This window comes from Pantherophis guttatus, chromosome 1 (assembly GCF_059756535.1).
Source record: "Pantherophis guttatus breed Tessera chromosome 1, ASM5975653v1, whole genome shotgun sequence".
Classification (NCBI taxonomy): Eukaryota; Metazoa; Chordata; class Lepidosauria; order Squamata; family Colubridae; genus Pantherophis; species Pantherophis guttatus.
The window spans coordinates 331,784,184-331,809,638 of NC_142063.1; the positions used below are offsets into that span (position 1 = coordinate 331,784,184).

General features: G+C 43.4%; 1 protein-coding gene across 1 annotated transcript in view; it reads right to left on the reverse strand.

Annotated features, from left to right (window-relative positions):
- Positions 1-1,603: 1,603 nt before the first annotated feature.
- The window catches only part of MYBBP1A (MYB binding protein 1a), an 81,158-nt gene continuing 57,306 nt past the window's right edge, over positions 1,604-25,455 (reverse strand). The window contains exons 24-27 of the mRNA XM_034420843.2: positions 13,502-13,615; positions 5,578-5,679; positions 3,556-3,680; positions 1,604-2,611 (exon numbers count right to left, since the gene is read on the reverse strand). Coding sequence (XP_034276734.1) covers positions 2,233-2,611; positions 3,556-3,680; positions 5,578-5,679; positions 13,502-13,615 — 720 coding nt within the window. The 3' untranslated portion in view covers positions 1,604-2,232. The remainder of the gene's footprint in view (positions 2,612-3,555; positions 3,681-5,577; positions 5,680-13,501; positions 13,616-25,455) is intronic.

Below are 25,455 nucleotides of genomic sequence, written 5' to 3' on the forward strand. Positions count from 1 at the left end.
TCCCCATGGTCTCATGATTAAAATTCAGACGCTTGCCAACTGACTCGTATTTATGATGGTTGCAATGTCTTAGGGTTTTGTGATCTCCTTTTGTGACATTTTAACAAGACGCTTAGCAATGGGGAAGCCAGATTCACTTAACAACTGTGTTTACTAATAAAACAACTGCAGTGATTCACTTATCATCTGTGGCAGGAAAGGTCGTAAAATGGGGCAAAACTCCCTTAACAACTGTCTCACTTAGCAAAATAAATTTTGGGCTCAATTTTTTGTCATACGTCAAGGACTACCTGTACTGCTTTGGTCTAATGTTTCTCCAGCTGATTTGGGAAGCACAGATTGTATTTTGAGGGAAAGTTGTAGGCATGCATATGTTTTCTAGACCAGTTGGTACCCACAAGACATAATGGGGCATCTCTCAGATTCTCTGCAATTTGGACTTTCGGTTGCAGCTGCGGTGAGAATGGCTGGAAAATAGCGGGCTCTGCTGAACCCCACAAAAATCCAGCCAGTAACCACTGCTGGGAGACCCTTTGGGGTCATAGCCTCCTTGTAGGAGAGGTGAAGGAAGGAGGGGCGCTTCGCTGGCCACGAGGAATTCGCAAATTCCTCGTTAGGTCTGAAGCAAACTCTCCCAAAAGGCAGCAGGCACAACAGCCATTGCTGGCAGTCACGAAGCTGGGACAATTGGGATCCAAGATTGTGCAGGAGCGGTGTATGGACAGAACATTGAAACTGGGTGAAATAATTACCAACTGTTACTCTAATGACTTGCAATAACAAAAAGATTTTTTTTAAAAAAAGATTCTCTACAACCTAGGAGTTCTCACCCCCGGCATATTTGGAGAACATGAGGCTGGAAAACTCTGTTTTGGGTAATGCAAGCAGGCATTTAGTCTTCTCAGAAGCAGAGAGCATATTTCCAACCTCTAGTCTGCTTTCTGACAAACCTCTGACTAGATTAATCTGCTAGCTATTTGCAATGAGTTGTTTCCTTTAAGGTAGAAACAAGAATACATTTGTTCCCACTGTTCATCAGAAAAAAATAAAGAAGGGAGAGAATCTAATGGCCATAGATCTCCTATGACTCTCCTCGCCTTAGCATCCCAGTTAAATCCCAAAACAGAGAAACATGATGCAAAAGACCTTTAGACGAAAAGTGACATATACCCTGTTTCCCTGAAAATAAGACATCCCCGATAATAAGCCCAATCGGGCTTTTGAGCGCATGTTTTAAAATAAGCCTGCCCCCGAAAATAAGCCCTCCCTGAAAATATTTAAACGCAGAGTTGGAAATCAGGTAAGACAGCAAGTGGAGCCCCATGTTGCTCCACCCGCCCCAAAATAATAAGACCTCCCCGAAAATAAGGCCAAGCGCTTATTTCAGGGTTCAAAAAAATATAAGACAGGGTCTTATTTTCGGGAAAACACGGTAATAACCGCTCCAAGTCACTGCAGGCTTTGGGAAAGCTAATGGGATAGTAAGGTATAAACTCTTGCAAAATAAATACTTTTCTGAAGTATACTGCCCAGATTAGCATACTCTGAAATGCTACTAACAGCTCAGAGTCATTTGGAGCCAGGTGGCATAAACATTCAATGCTTTTTCTGAATGTACGCACTGTCTGTTTATTGTAAGAAGTTTCACCCATTCTAAGACAAAACGTGCAAAAAGTACAAATTTTTCAAACACATCTGAGCCAAGGCATGTCATTTTAGTCTTTAATTTTATAAAGATTTTAAAAAATATTTTTATTTTTTTATTCAGAAATATAACTTCTGTCATTTAACTCCAAGTAACCAAAGCAACCTATATTCAACATCATAGCTTGATGCCTTCTATTATTAAAACCAAGGAGCTGGAACTGATCCAGACGTTACAAGGAGTCTGCTCCAAAGCACCTCGTTTTCCAGGAGCAATTTATAAATTACACTGCTGGGATCATCAAATTAAACTCATTCACACATATAAATCCAGAATGTGTTATGCTGTTTGCAGCTTGGCTCTTCTGGAAGCCATGCCAGATGACATGAATTGGGAGAGGGGAAATTGTTCCTGGCATCACAGGTAGGAAGTCCCAAGACTGTTTATGGCGATGGAGTCCATTATCAAAATAATACAGCAGACCAGTTTTAATTCTGCCAGCTGGAATCCAGAAGCAGATTTCCCCCGCAACTTTCAAAACACATTTCCCAGAGGTTGATAAAAGCAGTCCTGTCTGTCCCCAAAATTCAGTCAGTCCCCTTTTTCTTTCCTTTGCGTTGATGCTTTTTCTTCTTCACTTGGCCACGTGGCCCAGCAGCTCCTTTCGTGGTCCCCGGGGACTGAGCCTTCTTCTTTGCTGGAGGACCCTGCTCAAATGTTTCCCTCACGTCCTCTTCCGCCACTCGCTTCTTCTTCCTCTTCCTTTTTTTCTTCTTTCCTTCTGAGGGACCCTCAGCCTCACCAACAGCAGGGGTTCTGCTGCTGCTCTCAGACTGACCGGGCTGGGCCTTTTTGCGGTTCTGACGTTTTTTGGTGGCTGGAAGAAAGCCCTTTTTCTTCCGCTTTAGGGACTCAACCACAGTTCCGTTTGCAGGCTGAACAGAGACTTTTACCTTCACAGGCCGCCTGCAAATCAAGAATAGGAAATGACCGCTGACATCCACCGCTTAGTTTTAATGCCGTGTTTCTCAATCTCAGGCACTTTAAGATGTGTGGACTTCAACTCCCAGAATTCCCCTACATGGATGGCTGGGGAATTCTGGGAGTTAGTCCACACAACTTAAAATTGCTAAGGTAGAGAAACACTTCCCTCATCTTAATGCCTCCCCCTATATCAAACTACAACTCCCATCAACCACACCAACAGGGCCTTCCATCATCAACTAGCCTTTTCTTTTTAAGATCGCCCATGGAAGTTTTAAGAAACAGAAGTTACAAACTGAGCATTCGGAATTTATTCTGATCAAACGGGCCAATTCATTATGTTAGAGCAGGTGTGTCAAATTGGCAGCCCGCAGGGCAGATGTGTCATGTGCAGGCCACGCCCACCCCCCGTTCAGTGAAGAGAAAAAAAACGTCATGATACGTCACGTGATGGCAACGTGACGCAGCGAGTTTGTCACCTGTGTGTTAGGGGAACTCGGGAGGGGGAGAACTGTTAAGGGTCACCATCAACAGGACTACAACGCATGGGGGTTGCGATTCCAGGTTTTCTTTTCTTCAGGAGCCCAAGCTTTTGTGAACTGTGTTAATTTCTAAGTTCATTTTCCAAAATTAAAAGGCCTGATCAGGAGGGCCAAAGGGTTGAATGGCGCATGGAGCTTCCCCTTCTATGTGTGTATATGTGCCTTCATGTTTGTTTTGACTCCTGGCAACTGTTCTAATTACTGAAATTTTCTTGGCAAAATTTCAGAAATAGTTCCACTTGCTTTCTTCCTAGGGTTGAGAGAGAGTGATTGATCCAAGATGACCCAGTGACTTTGTGCTGAAGGTAGAACTAGAACTCCCAGTCTCCTGGCTTTTCTAGCATGGTACTTTAACCATGACACCAAACTGGTTCTATAACTTACTTAAATCCCAGGAGTTTCATAACATTCCAGTACATGTTGTCAAGTTGTATGGACTTCTCAAAATGTTCCTGCTGACCCAGAGTCTGGAGCACGCCACGAAGCTCAGTCAGATCTATGCTGATTGCCTGAAAAGTAAATAAAAGAATACTAGAATTGCATTCAATAAAGAAAGTTGCTTAAAAGTGGTAGATATAGAAAGCAGAATTGCTCTCTTTTCCCAGCAAATTCATTGAGAAAAGGATACCAATGAATGATTCGCAATTTTATTTCATTCAGTCACTCATTCAATCAATGAATGGCTTATTGTATGTGTGATCCCAGTAGAGATGACCAGTCTGATTCCTGGATTCACAATGCAATACTTGCCATCAAAACAAGCAAGTTCATAGTATAAGATTTAGAAGAAGAATGGAATGGAATGGAATGGAATGGAATGGAATGGAATGGAATGGAATGGAATGGAATGGAATGGAATAGAATAGAATAGAATAGAATAGAATAGAATAGAATAGAATAGAATAGAATAGAATAGAATAGAATAGAACAGAACAGAACAGAACAGAACAGAACAGAACAGAATAACAGAGTTGGAGAAGACCTTGGAGGTCTTCTAGTCCAACCCTCTGGACTATCAGGATTAGTGGATTTGGATTAGTTCTTGGAATCAGCTAACTGAATGCTCAACCAGGTGACAAAGCAGCATTCTTCTACAGAATGCTAGAGGATCTGTTGGCCTAGACTAGAGGATCTGTTGGCCTAGATCCTCTAGTCAGGATCTAGTCCTCTAGTCAGGATCTAGGCCAACATCCCAAAATCTGGTGCCAGGTTGCTAATGTACCTATAAATACATATCTTGATGCCTGTTAACTCTCTCTTTACTGGACACCAGCCTCTAGCATTTTTCACTTCCAAGATTGCCTCTGGGCTCTTTTAAGCTTCTTAAAAAAATAAAAGTAGTGGGAAATTGCAGCCCAGTGCTTCATTTAGAAGTGGGCACACCTGCTCTGAAAAAGAAATACAAAAGCAGGGGTGGGGAGAGAACATCCTGCAGAAAGGAGCAAGGCTAGAAGTGGTTAGCAGGTAACATTTGTGTAAATGAGCGCCTTGATACTTTCCCCACAGAAGCCATAAGTTGTCACCTTGCTCACTGCAGATTCTTAAATTCCAAATGTCTCCAAAAAAATAATTAAAATAAATTGAGGATACTTGAATTGGATGCTCAGATGTACCAACTGTGCCACTTGTATTTACATACTCACAAATAGTGAGGAGCCGCGGTGGCGCAGTGGTTAAGAGTGCAGTACTGCAGGCTGACTTTTGCTGACTGCCGGCTGCCTGCAATTTGGCAGTTCAAATCTCACCAGGCTCAAGGTTCCATCCTTCTGAGGTTGGTAAAATGAGGACCCAGATTGCTGGGGGCAATATGCTGCCTATAAACTGCTTAGACAGGGCTGTAAAGCACTATAAAGCGGTATATAAGTCTAAGTGCTATTTATTTATTTATTTATTTATTTATTTATTTATTTATTTATTTATTTATTTATTTTATTTCTATACCGCCTTTATCCCGTAGGACTCAAGGCGGTGTACAGTCAAGAAAAATATAGATACACAAACATCTTAAAATTGCTAATATTGATACTGCATGAATATTGATCCAGAGTTAATTCAGCACAGGTATGCTAACTTTAGAGTTTTGGGTGGTCTCTAAGCTTGGTTGTTTAGTTGCAGATGTTTCATTGCCCAACTAGGTAATATCATCAGTACAAGAGTCTGTAAGTTAATACAATGTCTGCCAATAAACCAACCTCAGAGAGCATCCCAAAAAAAATTCTATAGCTCAACCCTGAGCTACTTCTCTTCTCTTCTCTTGGATTCTTACTTTAGTCCAAAGAATTCCTAAACAAACAAAAAGTAGAACAATGACTTTTAAGTCTGAGGAAAACTTTGTGAGCAGCGAATATAAACAGGGAAATGTTGGCATTTCAAAGAAGAATCAGATAGTAAGAGGGACACACATACCTGTTGGGTCACTATTTTGATGAGGCAGCTCAACAGCTCCAGACACTTGATGACCTTCTCCCGGTCCACCTTAACTTTGAACTCACCCACTTTCTTCAATGTCTATTTTTTTTTAAAAAAAAAAAAAAGGGGGGGGAGAAGTTATAACCCAGAAAATCACAAGAATGCTTCCTTCCTCCTCCTACAGAGCCTCGTATCTTTGCATCATTCCTGTAAAATAAAATAAAGCTCTGACAGCTTTATGAAAATATGAAAGTTCTTCGTGCCAGGTTAGATTGCTGGCCTAATATGAGAAATACTGGCACAGATACGAGGAACTAAATTGAGCCTAGAGCGGGATTCTTGGCGGGTTTGCTAATGAATGATTTGGATTTTTAAAAGGCAAGAACTTCTCTCTGAAAGTCCATCCCTTACGGTAACAGGAACTGGGCACGGTTAGTCTAGTGAAGAGACAGACCAGGGGAGACATGAGAGCAATGTTCCAATATCTGAAGGGCTGCCACAGAGAGGAGGGGGTCAAGCTATTTCCCAAAGCACCTGAAGGCCAGGCAAGGAATAATGGATGGAAATTGAACAAGGAGAGATTCAACCTGAGAAGTTTTCTGACAGTGAGAACAATCAACCAATGGAACAGCTTGTCTTCAGAAGTTGTGGGAGCTTCATCATTGGAAGCTTTCAAGAGACTGGGCTGCCATCTGTCAGGAATGGTGTAGGGTAAGGGGTGTCGAACTCAAGGCCCGGGGGCCAGATCCGGCCCGTGGGGTGCTTAGATCTGGCCTGCGGGGCCGCCCTAGAAACAGCGAAGGTTTCGCTGGCAGAGGTTGCAGGAGGCCATCACAGCCGACAATGGAGCTCATGAGCCCGTTTTCTCTGGCAGAGCGCTCGGGCCACCACAGGTGCTCCTGACACGAGTGACATCCAGCCGGGCCCGCCCACCCTGGCCACGCCCACTCGCACCCCCCAGGGTCAAACACAACCCTGATGCAGCCCTCAATGACATTGAGTTTGACATCCCTGGTGTAGGGTCTCCTGCTTGGGCAGGGGGTTGGACTAGATGATCTACAAGGTCCCTTTTTTTTCCTTCTAAAAACAAACTAAGTTGCAGGAGAATGGAATATTTTCTTATATTGACATGAGGGTTGACTAATGTTTATTATATATAAGTTTACTTGCAACCATAGATTTTAGCAACATAGTTAGCCAGTACATTTTATCTCTTTCTAGAACTATACCTACGGAAGTAGTTCATGTACTTGGGTGAACAAGTATAGAGTGGATCCGATGTTGCGGTTATATATCTCCGGCTCTTCTGTTAGAATTTGTTTAGGCAAGTTTATTTGTAAAGAGAAAAATGAAGAGATCCAGTTTTGTTTTTTCTTTACTTTAAACTTTTTTTTTAAAAAAAAAGTCCCTTCCAACTCTGTTATTCTATCCTATTCTATTAAGGATTTTAATTGATATACCAGCAGCAACATAGGGAATAATTTATGTGTTACATGTAGTCCTTGACTTATGACCACAATGGAACCCCAAAATTCCACTGCTAAGTGAGACAGTTGTTAAGTGAGTTCTGCTCCCTTTTACAGCCTTTCTTCCTACAGTCGTTAAGCAAATCACTGCTGTTGTTGTCAGCAGCACGTCTGTCAAGCTGCAACCGTCATTAAGTATGAAAGAAGGTCATAAGTCACTTTTTTCAGTGCCGTTGTATTATCAAACGGTCCCTAAACGAATGGTTTGTAAGTTGAGGAGCACTTCTATACGAAGAGGGTCTTTCTCCTCAGAGTCTTAGAAGCCAAAATTGAATGCAGGGGGTCACAGGAAGGAGAGATGTGTTCAGAGTAAAATAAAATATAAAATAAAATAAAATAATAAAATAAAAATTAAAATAAAATAAAATAAAATAAAATAAAATAAAATAAAATAAAATAAAAAAATAAAATAAAATAAAATAAATAAAATAAAATAAAATAAAGTAAAGTAAAGTAAAATAAAATAAAATAAAATAAAATAAAATAAAATAAAATAAAATAAAATAAAATAAAATAAAATAAAATAAGAAGAAGATGCTTTAAAGGAGTGGGGGGGAAATGTGCATAAAACACTAAAAGCTTGTCTAGAACAGAACTCCCCTCAGAGACAGTCAGGCTGGCTAATAAACCAGGAGGAAGAAAATTACAATGCAAAACATCTGAAGGACGGGGAGGAAAGCTGATTTTACTGCTATTTTTACATACTGAAGAAGCTCTTCACTCCAATTCCTCCCTCGCATAGGAGAGCCTTTCTCTCCACCAGACCTCATTTCGCTGAACTTTGCCTGGCAGTTTTGGAAGGGATTCACAAGCGAGAAGGAACTCTGGCCAAGCCATGTATCTTCTGGAGCCACCCCCCACCCCCCGGCCATTCCGGAATCCTTAAAAGAACAACTGTGCAGATTGATAATGAAGAAGCTTCACTGAGGCTAACATCTGGCTGCCCTGTGCCGCCTTGTGCCTCCTGGTACGCCCCTATGATGCTGTGGAAATGCCTTCCCCGAGCAAAGGAGGATGCTGGTACCATCTGTGAGCCAATCGCTTATGGGGCCTGTTCCAGTTTGGGCTGCATCCAAGTTTTGCTGGAATGCAACCTTAAATTTTCAAGCAGGTTATTCCTGGGCTGAGTCATACAGGTAGTCCCAGTGGTGGGATTCAGCCAGTTCGCACCTATTCGGGAGAACCGGTTGTTAACTTTCTAGGCAGTTCGGAGAACCATTTGTTGGAAGAAATCTTATTTTGTTTTTTTTCCCACTTTACAGGGCTAATCCTGTAGGGAAGGCAGGAAGGAAACATTCTGGTGTTGTTTCTAGCCTAAACTTTATTGCCCTGCTTACAGAAACTGCCTCTCTGGTTAACCCTTATTACATTGTAACAGCTAAGGCGAAGCGCCCTTCCATGTGAGTGATGCTGAGTTGGCCACGCCCACACGATTACATGACCACCGAGCCACGCCCACCCAGCTGGTCATTAGGGCAGAGAACCGGTTGTTAAATTATTTGAATCCCACCACTGGGTAGTCCTCCACTTACGACCGCCATTGAGCCCAGAATTCTACGTTGCTAGGTGAAAAATTCGTTCAGTCAGTTTGGCCCCATTTTACGACTTTTCTCCCCACGTTGGTTAAGTGAATCACTGCTGTTGTTACAATTAGTAACCCGGTTGTTAAGTGAATCGGGTTTCCCCCATTGACTTTGCGTGTCAGAAGGTCGCCAAAGGTGGATCACATAATCTTGGGACACTGCAGCGGTCATAAATGCGAGTCAGTTGTCAAGCATCCGAAATGTAAATCACGTGACCGTAGGGATGCCGTTAACGGTTGTAAGGGGAAAAATGATCCTAAGTCACTTTTTTTCAGTGCTGCTGTAACTTCAGACGGTCACTAAGTGGAACGGTTGTAAGTTGAGGACTACCTGCATTAGAAGGCAAGTCTTCCCGTTTGGGCCGAGAGATTCTGACAGCAAAAATCTGGACAGAACAAAATCAAATCGCATCTGCTGTCCTCCCCACCAGATCACGCTGCATTTGGCAACAATGGGAGTGAGACGATAAGAGAGGCCCTTTATTCACAAACACAGGTAATCCTCAATTTACAACAGTTCGTTTAGTGACCGTTCAAAGTTACAGCAGCACCAAAAAAAATGACTTATGACCATTTAAGAGCCATAGTGGAGCAGTGGTTAGAATGCGGTACTGCAGGACAAACTCACTGCTCACTCCAGGAGTTCAATCCTGACTGGCTCAAGGTTGACTCAGCCTTCCATCCTTCCGAGGTGGGTAAAATGAGGACCCAGATTGTTGGGGGCAATAGGCTGACTCTGTAAACTGCTTAGAGAGGGCTGTAAAGCACTGGGAAGCGGTATGTAAGTCTAAGGGCTATTGCTATTTTTCTCACTTATGACCATTTCAGCATTCCCACGGTCATGTGGATTTACATTTGGATGCTTGACAACTGGTTCATATTTATGACGGTTGCAGTGTCCCGGGGTGGTGGGATGGTGTGTGTCATGTGATCAGCTTTTGTGGCCTTCTGACAAGCAGAGTCAAGGGGGCAGCCAGATTCACTTAACAACCAGGTTACTAATTTAACAACTGCAGTGACTCACTTAACAAATGGGGCAAGAAAAGTTGTAAAATAGGACACAACTCACTTAACAAATATCTTACTTAGCAATGTAAATTCTGGCCTCAATTGTGGACGTAAGTTGAGGACTACCTGTAAAGGCTTGGTTGGCTGTAGATCGGGGGTCCTCAAACCACCACCACCCCCCGGTCTATGGACCAGCACCTTTCCACGGCATGCCAGAAACCAGGTTGCACAAACAAGCAAAGCCCCATCCATGGGATACAGGCAGCGGGTGAAAACTCCCCCTCCAGTCCGTGAAAAAACCTCTCTCCAGGGAACCGGTCCCTGGTGCCCGAAAGGTTGAGGGCTGATTACACATTCCTGGACGTACATTTTATACACTGTTATCCTGCTCCTGCCTCCTCCATCACATGAGAATAAGCTCTGACTCCATTCTCACCTCACCTCCTTCCCTCTTCCCTCTGGATAGGGATATAGGCACGAGCACCAACACATCCCCTCTCGGCTTTATTTCTGGTTGTCACAAGAGCGACTGCTTTAAAAATAGGGCACTCCCTGCAGCATTTTTTCTAAGGCTTTTTAAAATTCAGTACATTCTGCGTAACATCAAGTCTTCAGGGTTTTAAATAATCAATCACAGAAATCTGACGTTAATTTCCTTCGGGCGTATTTTTCAAATGGTTATTGTTTGTTTATGAGCCAAGGCCAATAATAAAATATATATCAAATACTATATATTTTATATATAATCTCTACAAATTGTATTTATTTATCTATACACACACACAGTATACACACACACACACACTGGGGGGGGGGGAGGAAGATAATCCTTGATTTACAACCATGTGTTCAACAGCAATCCAATCCATGGTGACAATCCACGGTGGCAGACTTGCACCAAGACTGTGATAACTCTGTACTGTTGTTGAACACATGGTCGTAACTCAAGGACTAACACCACCACCCTGTGTGTGTGTGTGTGTGTGTGTGTGTGTGTGTGTGTGTGTGTGTGTGAAGGTGCACATGCACACGTGCATAATCACCACTGCAGTCATGTGATTGCAGTCTGGTTGCTTGGCAGGCAGGCCATGTATATAATCAGTTGCAGTGTCTTCCTGTCATGTGATTTGTAACTTTTGCTGATTTCTGGCAAAAAAAAAAATTCGCTTAACCACATGATTCTTTTAATGACTGTGGTGACTTGGCTTTACAGTAAATATGCTCTCTCTCTCTCTGTCTCTCTCTCTGTTAGCAAACCTTAGTTACTGATAACCATCTTGCACCCACTATGGAGGTATCTGAAAACTAGTGATATAAAAAGAAGGCTGTTATCTCTCCTCCCTCCCTTCCTTCCTTCTTTCCCTTCCTTCCTTCTTTCCCTTCCTTTCTTCCTTCCCTTCCTTTCTTCCTTTCCTTCCTCCCTTCTTTCCTTCCTTCCTTTCTTCCTCCCTTTCCTCCCTTTCCTTCCTTCCTCCCTTTCCTTCCTCCCTCCCTCCCTTCCCTTCCTTCTTTCCTCCCTTCCTTCCCTTCCTTCTTTCCTCCCTTTCCTTCCTCCCTCCCTCCCTCCCTTCCTCCCTTTCCTCCCTTCCTTCCTTTCCTTCCTCCCTTCCTTCCTCCCTCCTTCCCTCCCTCCCTCCCTCCCCCCCTTTGAGGCAGTGTTCACTCTTGGGAACTATCCAGACAAGTCCCTGAAGTTTTCTCAGCAACATTTCTGAAGTTGCTTGTTGCTGTCTACTTCTTAGGGCTGGGAGAAAATGACTGGCCCAAGATTACCCAGCTGGCTTCTGCCTAAGGCAGAAATAGAACCCACAGTCTCCCAGTTTTCAGCCCGGTGCTTTAAACCACTACACCAAGCTGGCTTTTCAAATTTTCTTTACAGTTACATATTCTGACAATTAGTAACGTGAGATTCAAGAGATTGGTGCATCTACCTATTATCAGCCTAATGGATAGTCAGTGCATCCGTTTGGATCAGGGAGAAACGTCTCTTGCACAGAACATGTAAAATGTTAAAAATTATCCACATAAACCAGGGAAGGGTGATAAGAAAACTGCACTGTAGCAAAAGATTGGAAATTCACTTTGAATGTCTTGATTCCAAACCCTGTCCTTAAATTTGGCCAAGGTTTTTATCACAGCCGAGGCTAGATATTGCTGGAGCAGTAAAGCTGCAATGTGCCAAATATTTCCAACCTAAAACAATGGCTACACATTTAACTTTAGAAAAAAATACGAAGAAATCCCCTAAGGAATTCCAATTTCAAAATCAAACTCACCTGGAGACACAGAAGTATCATTAACAGATTAACAGAGTTGGAAGGGACCTTGTAGGTCATCTAGTCCAACCCCCACCCACCCAAAGAGGAAACCCTACACCATTTCTGACAGAAGGCAATCCAGTCTCTTCTGGAAAGCTTCCAGTGATGAAGCTCCCACAACGTCTGAAGACAAGCCGTTCCCTTCCATTGGTTGACTGCTCTCGCTGTCAGAAAATTTCTCCATATTTCCAGGTTGAATCCCTCCTTGCTCAGTTTCCAGCCATTATTCATCATTCATTTAGTCTAAGACAGTGCTTTAACATACTGGCTGGAGAATTCTGGGAGATGAAGTCCACACATCTTAAAGTTGCCAAGGATGAGAAACACTGGTCTAAGCAAATGCTTGCAATACCATTTACCCTGCAGTAGATTCAAATTCAGTATAAGTAACTCGGATGTAACTGCACGGAGATATTGAACTAAGTGAATACTATTATAGACAAGCATCGCACCTTCTCTCATTACTTATTTCCCCTTTCCTGGGCCTAGCTTCTCCTTCTTCTTCTTCTGTTTGCCTCTTTGCTATGTAATGCCTATAAAGTAATCCTTGACTTACAACTGACCATTTAGTGATCACTCAAAGTTACAATGGGCTTCCACTGGATGGTTCCTTGGAGAAGGAATGCGAAGACTATTAACAAAAGAGGGATTACCATATTTTTTGGACTATAAGATGCACCTTTTTCCCCCCTAAAAGGGGGTGAAAATTTGGGTACGTCTTATACACTGAATGTAGCCCTGCCCACCCACTGGCCCCCACCCTTTGGCCTCTGCCTCACAAGCAATTTACCTCCTTGCAGCAAGCAGCAAGAAGAAACAGCCCATTTCAGCTTCAGCACAGCCTAATTAGCACAAATTGATTGTCCATCGGATCGTCCTCCCGACTCTCAGCTGTTTCAGGCTGCAGGGATTGCCATTGCCTATAGCTACGCGGGCCTCTGCTGCTTGCTGCAAGGAGGTAAATTGCTGGGAGCAGATTTTTTTTTCTTGTGCTAATCAAGCTATGCTGAAAACAAAAATGAAAGTACAGCAGGCTGTTTGCTGCAACGAGGCAAAACTGCTGGGAGGCAGAGGCAGATTTCTTTTTCTTCTTTCCCTCACCAAAAAAGGTAGGTGCGTCTTATAGTTCAGAGCAACTTATACTCCGAAAAATACAGTAAGTCTGGGTAAATAGCAAAGTGTGAGTAAGAGATAAAGACTGTCCCATCTTGACTCTCTTTATTATAAAAAGGAGTGAAGGAGAAACACTGATCCGGAGGAAATAGAGATTTTACAGTATCCTTCCCCTGCCACGCCCACCAAGCCACACACACCAAGCCATGCCACGCCCACCAAACCACACACACAGAACCAGTAGTAAAAATTTTTGAAACCCACCACTGACTCACATGGTTGTTGTTTTTTTCAACACATGAATAGGGTTTAGAAAAGAAAGAGGAATATGATGCGTACCAGGAAATGTAAAAAGTCAGATTGACTCGTCCTACCTCAGTAATTTGATGGGTGCTTTCTCTGATGAAATCTTCCCACTCTTTGCCAGACAATGAAAGCTTAAAATACTTATTTTGCAGGGCTTTCTGGAGAAGCAGACATGCCTGGGCCTGAAACAGAAATTTGGAGGGGTGGGAGGGAAAGGGGAGGAAAAAAAGGGAGATGGTGAGATATAATACTTTTTTTTTCAGATAGCAAGCAGAGAATTCACAGGGTAGCGGTTAAAAGATTCCTCGGAGCTTGTAGGAATGCTCACGAAACACTTTGTCTAAAACACCTTAAAACCAAGCAGCAGATGGATTGTCCCAACCACACAATCCAGGGAAAGGTGCAGTTTTGAAGGATTGCAGACAAAAGCCACAATTGTACTCCCTTGTTCTCCAAAACACCTTTGTTCCTTTGAATCTGATGCACTGCACAGTTCTAGGAACAAGCCAAATTTCTCAAAATTCCAAAAGACACAGTTCAAATGTTATCTAAACCCCTCTGCAACTAGGTTTCCATACTAAAGTGAAACCCTAAATACCTTTGCCATTATTTCTGATATTTATCAAAAAGGCTTAAAGGGGCAGCCTAATTGGTCAAAGGACTGCCGTGGGACGCTAATTGCAATATTGCATTTTTAAGCAAAACTGCCTCGTTTATGCTAACAGTATTCAGATCAAAGCTCAGTAATATTTTGCACTGCATAGTTCTCCAAATTTGAGCTCTCTCTCAGCCCAACCCATCTCACAAGGGTTGTTGTTGTGGGGTAAATAGGAGGAGGAAGGTGTGTTAGATTGATATGTTTGCTACCTTGAGGTATTTGTAAAAAAAATAATAAAGGTGGCATACAAATTAAACAAAAATAAACACTTAAAATTTTGTGAGACAGTTCTTGACCCCAACGTTTGCAGAAAGACGGATATCAATGAAGAAAAATATAGGTAAAGTCAATATGGCTGCATGTGGAAATGGAAAGGAAGTATGAGCAAACAAAGGAAAACCAATCTCTCCAAAACAAGGGTGTCAAACTTAAGGCCCGCGGGCCAAATCCAGCTGCAGGGTGCTTAGATCTGGCCCGTGGGGCTGCCTTGGAAACAGCAAAGGTCCAGCCCGCGGTGCGTCTGCCAGCGAAAACAGAGATGGGGGGGCTGCGCGTGGCCCTCTGCCAGCCCTCTCCCAGCAAAGGGCAAAGTAGCGATGTATGGATGTGTTAGAAGCGAAGTTGGGTTTTTTTGGAAGAACTACAAAACATGGAAAAGTATTAGGAATGAATGGGGTTGGTATAAGCCAGATTTAGCAATGTTTCCTTTTCTTTCTCTCGTCTCAAGCCTTTAATTCCTTCGCCTTACTATTTCCGGCTCATTTCAGCACTCTGCATCAGGTTGCTTACTCCAAAAATCCCTACGGGCATGAATGTAAGTAACTTGATTTAGCACAGCTTTCAGCAAATGACTAGGCTGATTAACTTGTATTTATCAATTTTCCTGAATGGCACTGACATATCCACCCAAAGCAGAAGCACACATTACACCAATGCAGAATTCTATGCTGTTCTCTGGGAATATATCAAAAGCTAAATCTGAAGACTTTGTACAAGTAGTCCTCGGTTTACAACAGCTCATTTAGTGATCATTCAAAAGTTACAACGGCCCTGAAAAAAAGTGACTTATAACTGCTTTTCTTTCTTTTTTTTTTAAATTTGATTTATATGCCGCCCTTCTCTGGAGACTCAGGGCGGCTTACAATGCGTTAAGCAATAGCCTTCATACTTTTGTATATTTTTACAAAGTCAGCTTATTGCCCCCACAAATGGATCCTCAATTTACCTACCTTAGAAAGGATGGAAGGCTGAGTCGACCTTGAGCCTGGCGAGATTCGAACTTACTAATTGCAGACAGCTGGAGTTAAATTACAATGCATTAGTCTGCTGAGCTATCCAGGCTCCTTCACACTTATGATCAGAATAACAGAGGTGGAAGGGACCTTAAAGGTCTTCTAGTCGAGTCCCCTGCTCAGGCAGGAAACCTTATATGCCACTTCATGCAAATGGTTGTCTCTTCTTAAAAACTTCCAGTGTTGGAGCATTCACAACTTCTAGAGGCAAGTTGTTCCACTGGCTAATTGTTCTGTCAGGAAAGTTCTCCTTAGTTCTAGATTGCTTCTCTCCTTGATTAGTTCCCACCCATTGCTTCTTGTCCTGCCTTTAGGGGCTTTGGAGAACCCCTTTGTGGCAATCCCATGGATACTGGAAGACTGCTATCATGACACCCCTAGTCCTTTGATCAGTGCAGCATCCCCATGGTCATGTGATCAAAACTCAGATGCTTGACAACTGACTCCTATTTATGTCCATTGCAGTGTCCCGGGGTCATGTGATCACTTTTGTGACCTTCCGACAAAGTAAATCAAAGTCACTTTCAATCGTGTTACTAACTTAACAACTGCAGTGATTCTTGCAGCGGCAAGGAAGGTCATGAGGCAAAACTCGCTTAACTGTCTCAGTTAGCAAAATAAATTTTGGGCTCAGTTGTGGTTGTAACAGGGGTGAAATCCAGCAGGTTCTGACAGGTTCTGGAGAACCGGTAGTGGAAATTCTGAGCAGTTCTGAGAACCGGCAAATACCACCTCTGAGTGGGGTGGAAATGGAGATTTTGCAATATCCTTCTCCCAGGAGTGGGGAGGGAATGGGGATTTTGCAGTATCCTTCCCCTGGAGTGGGGTGGGAATGAAGATTTTGCAGTATCGTTCCCCTGCCACGCTCACCAAGTCATGCCCACCAAGTCACACCACACCACGCCCACCAAGCTACGCCCACAGAACCAGTAGTAAAAAAAACCACTGGGTTGTAACCTATAATGGCCCTTATTGAACTGGTTTTCATTTTCATAATGTGCTAAATAAGTCATGGGTGAGCAATTTGGGGCAAGATCTGGAGACGTTTAATATTCTGAAGAGGCTTGAAGGCTCTATGTTCAAAGTGGTGATGGAGTCGTTTTGACATTTTTCTTCATTCTCTTAAGCTACACTAAAGTTCTCTTCAGGCTTACATAACATTTGTCATGCATTTTGTGTTTCGACGTGGCAGAAAGTCTCAAGCATATTTAGAAGAGGATCTCTGGCAGCTGAAGAGAAGTAGCTTGGGGCCAAACACCCATCATCCAAAAGGAGTCCAAGCTTGCATTAAATTCACATGGTTCCAATATTTCCTCTTTCACAATTGGGAGGAGAGGGTGAGCATGCTTGGACTCGCTCCATCTCCCATCAATCCCACAAAAAACAAGCTTTGTCAAGGCTCCAGATCAGTGTTTCTCAATCTTGGCAACTCGAAGATGTGTGGACTTCAACTCCCAGAATTCCCCAACCAGCATGGGAATTCCGGGAGTTGAAGTCCACACATCATCGAGTTGCCAAGGTTGAGAATCTTCTGTTCCAGATGTTTTGACCTACAGCCACCGGTCAAGCTCTCTGAAGCTGATGAGAGATGAGAGTCCCAAAATAATGTGAGTGATACAAAGGACTTAACTGGGGTTTATGGTCATGTGTGAATCTGCCTTTCTGGATGTTCATGCTGGAATCTCCATAAAATCAGGAGCAGGAGGAAATAGGAATCTCTACATAAACAATGAAATGTTCCATCGTACTTTACTTCGACAGTTTCAACCCAATTTCTCAGTTACACTTCATTATCTAATCTAGCACTGTCTTTTAGAAGATTCTTTGTAAAAATGTATTGGCAAGTCAGGATGGAGAACTTCCCCACTGGTTTGTTGCCAGCTATAAGCAAAAATTACACTCCCAATGAACCTGGTGCTTCTTATTATACATAGAAGCCAACGATCGATTTATCATCTATGAATATATCCAAATGATGATTTATTTATTTTTTTGGAACCAGAAGTAATAGACTTTTACTATCAATCTTTCTCATCTGACATGTTTATACGAGCGTCAATTCTCAAAACCACCCAGCTAGCTTGGCATCAGAATATACCAGGGTGGGAAAGGCTGTTGCCTACAACGCATTTGCCAAAAGAAGGAGATTCATCCCCCCCAAAAAAACAAATGTAATTAATGAGGACAGAAATATGCAAAAGAAGGGAGAGAAACCCCAGGAATTGCTTGGCAACAACTGTGGAATCAACATCTTAAGCAGAAACAAAACAAAAAAAAAGCCAGTTTTTGCTTATTACTTTATTTATGGTCTTTCTGCTTACCCTCACCGGTTTCATCCTGTCTGTAACGATCATGAAAAAAAAACCCCAGATTCATCCCATGTTATCAATAGATTTGTAGCATTACAAAAACAGCTCCATCTCCAGGGTTTGTTTGGGGGGGGGGCTTTGGGGGGGGCAGGATTTTAGAGATCATAAAGGGAGAGTCAGAGACTTGCATAAGACTGAGCTTCATGTAGCCATTAAGACAGGGGTGTCAAACTCGATTTCATTGAGGGCTGTCTGAGGGTTGTGTTTAACCTTGAGGAGGGGCGTGTGTGTGGCCAGAGGGGTCGTGGCAGGCTCGACATCACTCAGGTCGGGGGCACCTGTGGTGGCCTGAGTCAGTGAAAACAGGCTACCAAGCTCCGTTTTCAGCCGTGATGGCCTCCTGCAACTCTCCGCCAGCAAAAACGGAGCTCGGGAGGACCCCTCCCAAGCTCCATTTTCGCTGGCAGCGGCCCCACGGGCCGGTCCTGTGCTGTTTCCAGGGCAGCTCCATGGGCCAGATCTAAGCACCTCGTGGGCCAGATCCAACCCCCGGGCCTTGAGTTTGATACCCCTACCATAAGGTTTCACTTCAGCTTCCCAACTCACAGCTCAATGGTAGCCATTAAGACAAGGATGGTTGAGCAAGAGTACTTGAGAGATCTGTCACAGAGAAGAGGGGGTTGACTTATTCTCCGAAGCACCTAAAGGCCGGACAAAAAGTACAGGTGGTCTTCAACTTACAACCACAATTGAGCCCCAAAATTCTGTTGCTAAGCGAGACAGTTGTTAAGTGAGTTTTGCCGCATTTTACAATCTTTCTTGTTAAGATTGTAAGCGAATTTGGCTTCCCCATTGACTTCTCTTTTGGAAGCCCTGCGTGCCCGAGCATTGAGGAGAGGCTCCTCCACTTCGCTCTCTCCACTGGAAGGAGCCTCTGGAGGTTCTGAAGGCCCTGGCTGAGTCTCTGCCTCTGGCATCACATCCTCTTCAGCCTCCTCGCTGTCCGACGCGAACGCCGGCTGCTGGCGCGACACCACACCAGCCTCCTCGTCGTCGGGATCAGCCACGATCTGCGCAGGCCGCTGGTGGGCCACAACAAACCTTGAGTCACAGGTGACCTGCACAATGAATGTCATGTTCCATGCCATTCCCTCTTTCCCTTGCAAGACACACCTTCTACAATGTTCACCTTACTTTTTCACTTTTTCTGGACATCTGGGGACATTCCCAAACAAAGCCCTGGGCTGCTGTCACCTAACATTTTAATATTCTAAGAATGTCTGTGAGGCCTGGGAAATTTTGTAAATATAGAAGTTGCCAAAGGCTGATGTTCTGCATTACAGCAAACTAGTTTCCCATGTATTCATCTATTTCACCAGAAAGAATCTTTTAGAAAAAGGTGGGACAGAAACTTGGTGGGCATAAAAGAAATATCTATAAATGATATGCAGGTAATCCTTGATTTACGACCACACGTTGAGCCCAACATTTCTGTTGCCAAAAGACATTTGTCAAGTGAGTTTTGCCCCATTTTACAACCTTTTTTGCCACAGTCATTAAGTGCATCACTGCAGCTGTTAAGTTAGTAACACAGTTATTGTGGGAAGCCCCCCTCTCAAGAATGAAATATTTTGGGAAATATTAAAAAAGACAAAATGTTCTATTTCCCCAAAGGAGAAATGGAGAAACATGTTTTTAGAGGCAGAAAGCAACCCCCAGTCTTTCTTAATAGCCCAAAGCAGATGCCAGCACTTAAGGAGATAAAGAGCTTATTGAAACAGGAAGCTAACTATCTAGATGGCTCCATTCGTAAGCAAAGCGAATACTGCAGGCAGGAATCCATTCAAGACAAGATATTTCGAAACTCCTTGCAGCAAAGTTTGACAGTTAACAAAAGCAGAATGGTAGGATTAGTACAGCAGCCCTTCACCCAAGATCCAGCACAGGACGAAAGCCATTAGCCACAATAGGAACTGCCCAACACTCTTTCAGAACACAAGCCCCTTCACTGCATAACCACCACCACCCCAGCAGCATTTCAGGACCTGTATATGAATCCTGGCACTCATCTAGTCATTTGGTCAGCTGCCCCAGAGTTACATGTGGTTGGTGGTTCTGCTTCATCATAAACTTTCTTTCCAATCAGCCTCCATGTTGTTTCCAGCGTCTTTCTCCCTGCTCGGAACTGAACCAGATGCATTTTCCGACACTGCAACCGTCATAAATATGAATCACTTGCCCAGTGTCTGAATTTTGATCACATGACCACAAGGATGCTGCAACGATCATAAGTGAGATTAACTGTCATAAGTCCCTTTTTTTCCAGTGCCGTTGTAACTTCAGTCACTAAACAAGTTGCAAGTTGAGGACTACTTGTATGAGTTTAATCCTTATGCCAGGACAGGTTTTCCAAACCTCGGGTCCACTGGATGTGGTGGACTCCCAACTCAACAGAATCCAGAGCCAATGTCCATGTTGGCTCAACTTCTAGGAACTGCAGTCCCATACCTTGGGGAGTACCAGATTGTGATATAGCAGGGATTAAAACTTTCCAATTCTGGAACAATTTGTTTTGTATATTTTTCCAACGTTTGTTTGAAAAGATCTCCTGACTGATATTTCAAAGAGCTTCACTAGATCCACTAATGAGAAGAGAGGACTCATCGGAAAAGACCCTGATGTTGGGGGAAAATTGAAGGCAAAAGGAGAAGGGGATGATGGAGGATGAGATGGTTGGATGGTGACATCAACACAAGGAACATGAATTTGAGCGAACTCCAGGAGACAGTGGACACCCATGCCTGAAGACACCCATGCTTGAAATCACAAAGTGCTCAAAATATTTTTCAGCAAGTCTGAGCTTTAATACAAACAGGTCCCCTCTTATGTGTTCCCAATATATGTATATATTATATATCCTGTTTGAGAAGATGAGAGAAGGCCAGCTCCGCTGGTTTGGTCATGTCCTAAGAGCAGCACCTTTCACCGTTGCTAGAAGTCAACAGCTGGCAACCTCGCAGCCGTCCAAAACAGAGATGGCAAGCCCCCATCAACAAAGATATGCAAGCCATGGGCCTGTACTCTGGAGACACAGCTGAGCGAACCAAGTGGTGCTCAATGATCTGAAAAAGGAGAAGGAGAAGGAGAAGGAGGAGCAGGAGGAGGAGGAAGAGGAGAAGAAGGAGGAGGAAAAGGATAAGGAGGAGGAGGAGGAAGAGGAGAAGGAGGAGGAGGAGGAAGAGGAGGAAAAGGATAAGGAGGAGGAGGAAGAGGAGAAGAAGGAGGAGGAAGAGGAGAAGAAGGAGGAGGAAAAGGAGAAGGAGGAGGAGGAAGAGGAGAAGGAAGAGGAGGAGGAGGAGGAGGAAGAGGAGAAGAAGGGGGGAGGGGGGAGGGGGAGGGGGAGGAGGAGGAGGAGGAGGAGGAGGAGGAGAAGGAGAAGGAGAAGGAGAAGGAGAAGGAGAAGGAGAAGGAGAAGAAGAAGAAGAAGAAGAAGAAGAAGAAGAAGAAGAAGAAGAAGAAGAAGAAGAAGAAGAAGAAGAAGAAGAAGAAGAAGAAGAAGAAGAAGAAACAACAACTATATATCCTGTTTGTCTGTAATGGACCCAACATTGTTTCTGAGTTCCAGCAACAGAGAATATCTGACATGGTCTCTTGTCGCTGGTTGTCCCTTGTGGCCCTTTGCCTGATTCTCTGTCAGCTCTGGTTGTTATGCCTCTGTTGTAAGGTTGCCCGAGTATTTGCTTGAATATAAGATTGCATTTGCTGCAAATCCATGCCAAGTTGTTTTTCAGGCAGGAATGGAACACAACATTTCACAACCATTACAGCTCATGGCCGTAGAACCATGTTCATCTCGTTGTCTTTAACGCACCATTATTTCTTCTAATACCCTTCTCAGATTAGCCAAGAACATACTGTCCTTTTAAAGCGAAAAATCTGTTACAAGCCTCCCTTTTCCTTGCTCTCCGCCAAATTCTATTGCCAAACTCATGTTAGCTCTCCCTATTTATTTCCTCAATTCGCTCATTCCCAGATAATTGGCTGTCTTCACCTTAGTTTCTGCAGTAATGAATCAGAATAGGGCTAGAAGGGACCTTGGAGGTCTTCTAGTCCAGCCCCCTACTCAAGTAGGAGATCCTATGCCATTTCAGATAGGTGGCTGTCCGGTGATGAAGCACCTATCAACTTCTGAAGGCAACTTCTGTTCCATTGGTTGATTGTTCTCCCTGCCAGAAAATTTCTCCTTATTTCCAGGTTGAATCTCCCCTTGTTTAGTTTCCATCCATTATTCCTTGTCTGGCCTTCAGGTCAGTGGTGGGTTTCAAATTTTTTTACTACCAGTTCTGTGGGTGTGGCTTGGTGGGCATTGCATGGCTTGGTGGGCGTGGCAGCGGAAGGATACTGTAAAATCTCCATTCTCTCCCCACTCCAGGGGAAGGTTACTGCAAAATCCCCATTTCTTCCCAATCAGCTGGGATTCGGGAGGCAGAGAATAGATGGGGGCGGGGCCAGTCAGAGGTGGTATTTACCAGTTCGCCGAACTATTCAAAATTTTCGTTACCGGTTCTCCAGAACTGGTCAGAACCTGCTGAAACTCACCTCTGCTTCAGGTGCTTTGGAAAATAGCTTAACCCCCTCCTCTCTGTGGCAGCCCCTCAAATATTGGAACACTGCTATCCTGTCTGCCCTGGGAGAGAACATCTCCATTGTCCTCACTGTTAGGAAGTTGCCTTGACTTCCTCTCCTTTATTAGTTTCCATCCATTGTTGTCCTGTTCTTCAGTGCTTTGGTAAATAAGTTGAACCCCTCCTCTATGTGGCAGACCCTCAAATACTGGAATACTGTTATTGTGTCCCCCCTACTCCTTCTTTTCTCTAGGCTAGCCAACCCCAAATCCTGCAACCGTTGTTCATTTTTACTCTCCAGGCCTTTAATCATCTTAGTTGCTCTTCTCTGAACTTTTTCCAAAATAACATCTTTTTTTGTAATGTGGTGAACAAAACTGGGTGCAGTATTCCACCTATTCAGCGGGGACTATTCACTTAGCTACTCACAATGAGCAAGCCCACTCTCCCCTTGCTAACAGCATCCATTGATGAGATAAGCTCTTCACCCCTCACAGCTGAGCATGCTGTCTCTCTAAACACGCAGCCTTCCTTGTCCTTCTCCTCTTCCATTTCTCTTCTATCAAATCTCACTTGCAAACGTCCTTATTCACGTACAGGTAGTCCTCGATTTACAACAGTTCGTTTCGTGACCGTTCAAAGCTGCAACAGCAGTGAAAAAAGTGAGTTGTGACCGTTTTTCACACAATCGCTGCAGCATCCGCGTGCTCACGTGATTAAAAAATTCAGACACTTGGTAAGCTGACTTATATTTATAATGGTTGTAGTGACCCGGGGTCATATGATCTTGATCTAACTTCAGGGCTGTCAAACTTGCAGCCCACGGACCAGATGCATCACGCACTGGCCACGCCCACTCCCGGTTTAGTGATTGGGGGGAAAGTTGCAATACGTCATGTGATGACATCGTTATGACATGAATTGACATCCCTGATCTACTGTAGGAAGTTAGCACCCACCCCTCTCCTAGAAGAATGAAATATTTTAGGAAATATTAAAAAAGGCAGAATATTATATTTCCCTGGATGCGAAATGGAGAAACATGTTTTAAAGACAAAGCAGCTTTCTGCCTCCCCCCCACCTTTGTCAATGGGCCATTAAGGCCTCATCCAAGCTCACTCATTCCCCCCCACCTTTGTCAATGGACCATCATCTGCAACACAATAGAACCCATCTAGCAACAGAAACTCACCACATGGCACCTGGGAAGATTACATCAGCCAGCAAGGCTAGCTAAGACCCCCACCCCTTGGGACTCTGACAACCAATCAGGGTACTCTTCCTGTACCCCAGGAAGTTCAAAGCTCAGAGAGGGCATAAAACTAAGGCACGCTCAGCATCTCGTACCTTTTCTGTTCAGGAACTCAAACCATGTGATCCTGTCCACCATTAAACCATCTTTCCAAGCAGTCTCCATGTTTCCAGTGTCTTTTTACCCACTTGGAGCTGAACCCAGATGGACATTTCTTCCAACACTACCTTGTGCCCAATAACAGAGGTACACCGATTTAGTTACAAGCCAATTCAGAACTTTTTCATCAATTTGTCTCTCTTAGTAGATGCTTGGAGAATATCTTTGCAGGTCTGTTTTAAATATCTTGATTGTTTTTGTTGTTCGTTGCGAAGTCGTGTTTGACCCATCGTGACCCCATGGACAACGTTCCTCCAGGCCTTCCTGTCCTCTACCATCCTCTGGAGTCCATTTAAGCTCACACCTACTGCTTCAGTGATTCCATCTAGCCACCTCGTTCTCTGTCGTCCCCTTCTTCTTTTGCCCTCAGTCTTTCCCAGCATTAGGCTCTTCTCCAGGGAGTCCTTCCTTCTCATTAGGTGGCCAAAGTATTTGAGTTTCATCTTCAGGATCTGGCCTTCTAAAGAGCAGTCAGGGTTGATCTCCTCTAGGACTGACTGGTTTACAAATATTCTGCATGTGGTTTCAGTGAAGGCTCTGACACTGAGAGGACGAACCAGCAGAAGTCTACTCAAAATGCGATATATTCTCGATTGCCAGTGAAGTCTTGATGTAAAATGAGGGGGTGGACATAAGGCCTCTTGAGCAATTTTCCTTAAAGGTCCCTTTCAACTTGTAACTGACCTTGTAACCAAATAAATATGTTTTCCTTAAATCCCTGATTAATGGATTCAGTGCTCCTCCCACCTCCAATGTTGGTATAGAGTCTTGTCAACCTCATATCATTTTAAAAGCCAGCTCTCCAGGCTTGGATATAATTCTGACAGTTTATAGAGATTATTCAGCCGTATAGGTACCTGTAGACTACCTGGACACATTCATAAAGTGGATTTTGTCTGTTAAGAGACAGGTTAGCTAGGCTTCCGTGAGCAATTATTTCATTCTTCTTTTTTTGTTTGCTCCAAATTCTCATTAGGCTTGGCAATTGGTGGCCATGAAGATAAGACTGCTTTGGAAAACCTTATCTAAACAAAGACCACGAAATGAAATGGTAGAAATGGGCCTAAAAGATAGGCTGTACATCAATAACAATAAAAACAACACAAGTCACAGCAATATCCTGAGAGATAAAACTACAGGTAGTCCTCAACTTACAACCATTCCATTTAGTGACTGTTTGAAGTTACGATGATATTGAAAAAAGTGGCCTATGATAATTTTTGCACACCTACAACCATTGCAGCATCCTCATGGTCACATGAGCAAAATTTGGCCGCTTGGCAACTGGCATTTATTTAGGAACGTTGCAGTGTCCTGGATTATGCCATCCGTTTTGTAAACTCGCATGTTTTTTTTCCCCATGTACATGTATACATCCAATCTAGACTTTGATGATTCTCTGGGTCATATATGTTTGCGTATGTGGGTATATCCATAATGGTTATCTTTTGAGAGCTGAATACAACGAAATTTCATTTTAATGTATGCTGATTAGTGTACATTTAAAGTAACAAAGTTCTATTCTATTCTATTCTATTCTATTCTATTCTATTCTATTCTATTCTATTCTATTCTATTCTATTCTATTCATCACCTTTTTGCAACTTTCCGACAAACAAAGTCAATAGGGAAACCAGCTTCGCTTAATAACAGTGTTACTAACTCAACAACAGCAACAACTTAACAACTGCGCAAGGGAGTAAAATGGGGCAAAACTCACAAATGTT